The sequence below is a fragment of the Lynx canadensis genome, chromosome A2, assembly GCF_007474595.2.
Source record: "Lynx canadensis isolate LIC74 chromosome A2, mLynCan4.pri.v2, whole genome shotgun sequence".
NCBI classification, from domain to species: domain Eukaryota; kingdom Metazoa; phylum Chordata; class Mammalia; order Carnivora; family Felidae; genus Lynx; species Lynx canadensis.
In genome coordinates, this window is record NC_044304.2 from 116,755,193 (window position 1) to 116,760,346 (window position 5,154).

Below are 5,154 nucleotides of genomic sequence, written 5' to 3' on the forward strand. Positions count from 1 at the left end.
TGAAAAATTTTAACCTAGCATAGAGTCACTAACAATTGATGCAATGGAAAAAAAATGGGTGTATAAAAACATAATTTGTAAGTGATTTGTTATTCTGGTTCATATGTCGACCATATTACTGTCTTAAATCATTTAAATTTCATAATAATATTTGTCAGGTTACTCTTCTATTTAATTTTTTACTTCATTGTGGCTGTGTCCATGATATTTACATAAGATAGTGGTATAGCTTCAGCCTCCCCCTGCCCACCCTCCCCCTTTCTCCCCATTACCAGAGGCTTCTTAAGTATTTGCAATGTTCTTTTTATTTAGACAAAAATTATTTCATTTTTACATTACAATATTCTTTAAATTTTTTAAAATAACTTTTAAGATACCAGCTCTAGTGACAAGGAAAAATTGTTGTCAGTGATAACCCATCAAAAGGGTACCGTGACTCTTCCTTCATTGTTGTCTTCACTGTAGAGTTGTTTACAGATTACAGGCCACAGCTTTATATCATCTTTAGGGACAAGTTCTGAATCTCTTATTTTTCTTGTTTCAGTTCTGTATCGTCTATTTTCTTGAATCCCAGTCTCCTAAAATGTAAGCAGTACAACATGTTCTCATCCATCATAGCAATAGCATAAGTGCATATAAAAATACAAGCCATGGTCCTAACTGCTTAATTATACTTGAGTTGAATTGTGTTGCACTTCAAATGAGTGACATGTTGATGAGATCCTGAATTTGTAATGGGTACTCAGACTTACCAGCTTACCCTGGACTCACTTCTCTCCCTCCACACTGCCCCACTCGCAACATCTGGTTAGTTGCCAAATTCTACCCCTGTATATCTCAGGACCTCAGCAGAAATGTCAGTAGTTCTCCTTTTCTTTTTTAATGTTTACTTATTTTTGAAAGAGAGAGAGAGAGAGCATAAACAGGAGAGGGACAGAGAGAGGGAGACACAGAATCCAAAGCAGACTCCAGGCTCCAAGCTGTCAGCAGAGAGCCCGACAAGGGGCTGGAACTCAGGAACAGCAAGATCATGAGCTGAGCCAAAGTTGGACACTTAACCCACTGAGCCACCCAGGTGCCCCATCCCTTTCTTAATGAATAACATCCAAAGTCCTTTACTTGGCCCTGAGTTTGCACTGTCAGCTCTTAGCCCAACCTTGTCTCCTTCTTTCCTCTTTTCTTTGCACCCTTGCTTCTCTCACCAAACTGAACCTTAGCTGTGGGGGGCTCACTGTTGCTTTAGTACCATTGTTCACACTTCTCTTTTTGCCTGAAAGTATCTTCTCTTTTCCCACCTGTCTCTGAATGTTCAAAACAGAGCCACCTTTCAAAGTCTAACTGATGAAACTTTCCCAGAGTGCTATGTGTAGAAATACTCCCAGCACCGCACCCCCACCCCCACCCCCACCCCCACCCCCGCCGGGCACAGTCTGTTGTGCCATGCTGTGGACAAAAAGCATGGAATTTATGGACCCCAAATTCTAATAAAGGAGAAAATATGTCAGATGGCAATAAGAGCCACGTAAAAAATAAACTAGGAATGTTCTGAAAAGGTCTCACTTATAAGGTGTCAGAGCTTGCTACCTGACTTTCTACAGGCCTTAAAGTTTCATGTTCTACTCTACATAAATTTTTTTTTTTTTTTTATATATACTCTCTACTAGAAAATAAGAGGGACACCTGGGTAGCTCAGTTGGTTAAGTGTCTGACGTCGGCTCAGGTCACAATCTCCCGGTTTGTGGGTTCAAGCAGGGCTCTATGCTGACAGCTCACAGCCTGGAGCCTGCTTCAGATTCTGCGTCTCCCTCTCTCTCTGCCCCTCTCCAACTCCTGCTCTGTCTCTCTCAAAAATAAATAAACACTAAAAATAAAAAATAAGAAAAGGAATAAGAGGTAGCTTGCCTATTAATTTTATGAAACTCTTGCTTTTTGATTTGTGCATAGTAGATACTTCATAAATACTTATTAATACAATGATAGTAATAGCACTCATTTATAAAATGAGATCCAGAAAGGGAAAAAATTCTGATTTAAAGTTGATGAAGAAAACCTTCTGAATTTGAGACCTGGTGTATTGAAATGGAATCCTGTGTATTTGCAGACAGTTCCCTCATATGGGATCTTTTACATTAAAGAGATTAAATGTTGGACAGTACGTCATAGGCTTAAATTCCCAATCCTGTCATCAGGATTTTCCTACTCAGTATGTGGCTATAGAATGATGAGACTGATGCCCACGCGTGGCTTAGGGGAAACCACCTCATTACTTTATGCCTGTGGTCGTGTTTATATCTGGCACTTCTATAGTTCTCAGTTCAGGTATTCATTTCCCTGTCTCTTTACCTTTTCCCTTCTAAGAAACTTAACTTTCTTAGAAACTTTTGAAAAGAGGTAGTCCTTTTTAATGTTTCCGGACCAGCTATATATAACTGCCCATTCATTTTAACTGGTTTTCAGGTATTTACCATGGGTGTTTTTGATCAGGATTCTGGACTTCTCGGGGCTGGCAGTTCATGGAGTAGAGTAACTCACTGGCAGATGGTGAAAGCATGGATTGTTGGAGCAAATCACTCCGTGTCTTGGCGACGCTTTTGGCCGTTGTTCTCCCAAACCTTTGGGGCAGATTAGGAACATGTCTTGAGATACTTTCCTTTATATTTCTTCCAAATCTCAGGGGCAGGTTGGCCATTGCCCCAGTGCTTCTTTCGTCTTCCATGGTCCTCCCAAATCTCAATGGCAAATTGGCAGCTGAGTGTGGCATTTTGTTGACTGTGGGTGCACTCATCTTAATGACAGTTTTTGGACCCCAGTCTTGGAGCTCTTCAAAACTGAGACTTCTTTCCTTTTCTCCCTCAGGGTCTCCTTTAGGCTATGATTAGAAAAGAATATTAAAATAAGTTATTGTTTTAGGTAGTTGGTATAAACCCCAAATTAACTTAAGTCCAGACTTTGGTTTGCAGAATTGTTAAAGCTATAAACAAAGTTTGTGTTAATGTGCAGAATTTTTAAATAAAGCGTTCGCATTAGGCTTCTTAAAGCAATCTAGTTTCTCTGTCCCTGGACTATTGTAAGACAACCATAAAATATTAATAAAAAACATATAGTGAATACAGCAATGTGTTTGAGCAGCAGGAACATAATAAAGTATTGAAATGAGGCAAAAGTTTATTTTGCTGAAGTTCTTCTCTTTCAGCTTTTGATTCATGCTGTTTATGAAATAGTTCATATATTTTTATATTTTGATTTTAGAGAAACCTTACACGGCCTCTTCATGTCTCTTGCTTCTCCTCTTTTTAAATGCCAAAGTGGTGGATAAATGCAATGAGAGATGCTAGCTAGGTTTTGCGGTATAGCTAGAGGAGGCTCCACTGAATTTCTTTCTTACCTGCTCACATTCAGAGCTCCACTCTAAAAGCATTGCTCAAGAAACCGATTGCATTTTTATTAGTATATAAGTTACATTTTTATTAAAGCAGTGATTGGTTTGTGGGTTACTGCACCACTACTCTACCAACTTTAAAGGAACCACTTAAGGGGTGCCTGGGTGGCACAGTCACAGTCTCACCATTCGTGAGTTCGAGCCCTGTGGCAGGCTCTGGGCTGAAGCTCAGAGCCTGGAGCCTGCTTCAGATTCTGTGTCTCCTTCTCTCTCTGCTCATCCCCCACTTGCACCCTGTCTCTCTCTGTCTCTCTCAAAACTAAATAAACATTTAAAAAAATTAAAAGAACCACTTAAAATACAACAAATATTTAATTAAATTTAGCTTTCCCATGAAAATTTGTCCCTAAGAAGATTAAAAATTGCTTTTTAATGTTTATTTAGTTCAGAAAGGGTGGGAGAGGGGCAGAGAGGGAGGGAGACAGGATCTGAAGCAGGCTCCAGGCACTGGCTGTCAGCACAGAGGCTGACAAGGGGCTCATGACCTGAGCTGAAGTCAGACACTTGACCGACTGAGCCACCCACGTGCCCCCTTAAGATTTTTAAATGATTGTTTTTCTGATTGTAAAAAGTAATATGTACTCATTTCAGCAAGTTTGGAAAATGTATAAAAGCATAAAGAAGAAAATAAAAATAACTTGCAATTCCACCATCTAGGGATAAATATTTTACTTAGATGTAGATTTACCATAAACTTATCAGCTCATAATTGCTAGGTAGAAAATACAACCCTTGTATTTTTTTAGTTTGTAGTTGAAGACCATTCAAATGTTCAGCTGAAGTATATCCAGATCTTATATCAGCAATTATTTATTACAACTGTGTACTTCTGAGTCCGTTGAAAATTCCTAATGCACCTTTATACTTGTTACATATCATACCCTGTACATAAATTGTCATTAGAGAGGCCAGGCTGTTTGCTGTTGTGTTAAAAAATACAAACTATATCAATGCACTGTCATGGGAAGCCTGCGGTTTGACAAACAACAAAGCACAAACTAACTCATTCCTTACTCTTTACAAAATACAAAAAGACATCAGATTTAGGACATATATATAGTTAATGCTAGTCATGTTAGATGGAGTTAAAAAACTTACCTCAGAATATTTGTCATAATTTTCTTTGCTGTGAAAATTGGACATCATTAATTCATCTGTACAAAAGATGCTTGATGTTAACAAGCTTGAAGTGGCTAAAGTCAATAAAATAAAGCATTTTGATGAAACAACTTTCATTTTGTTCAGAATCTAGAATTAAGTTTCTATGTGCAGCCTGATGTCTGCAAGATGGGGAATCGTGGTCTTTTTATACTGTCTAAAAACAAAGGAAAGATTAACAGTGAAACCAATCCCACATGTTTTAAGTACTAATATTAATTAGAGTGTTTAAACTATGTATTTAAGGAATGTGGGTAATTCATTCTGGAAAGACAGCTATGTTCCTGTTTGCAAATTCATTAACTTTGAAAATAATTTTCCTCATTATGAAGGAGTTTCTAATTAGATAAGTTTGGGGCCATGGTAATTAAGAGTCCGAACAAACAGAATGCTTCATTTCTCTGAGCTCAAATAAAAAATATTTTGGTGTTTGCGTCAATTCTTCAGAAGGAAAAAAAAATAGTATTCAATACATGTGAGCTATGTTAAACAAAAAAAAAAAAAAAACATTTTTTTTTTTTTTACTCACACAAAAGAGTTAGGCATAGTAATTTCAA

The 5,154-nt window shown here is 37.8% G+C and overlaps 1 protein-coding gene across 1 annotated transcript; it reads right to left on the reverse strand.

The window, feature by feature from the left end:
• Positions 1-437: 437 nt before the first annotated feature.
• NPVF (neuropeptide VF precursor) lies at positions 438-4,675 on the reverse strand. The gene is made up of 3 exons (XM_030295064.1): positions 4,538-4,675; positions 2,466-2,869; positions 438-578 (listed from the first exon to the last, which is right to left on the reverse strand). The coding sequence occupies exons 1-3, from the start codon at positions 4,673-4,675 to the stop codon at positions 527-529; spliced, it is 594 nt and encodes a 197-aa protein (XP_030150924.1). The 3' UTR covers positions 438-526.
• Between the last annotated feature and the right edge of the window lie 479 nt (positions 4,676-5,154).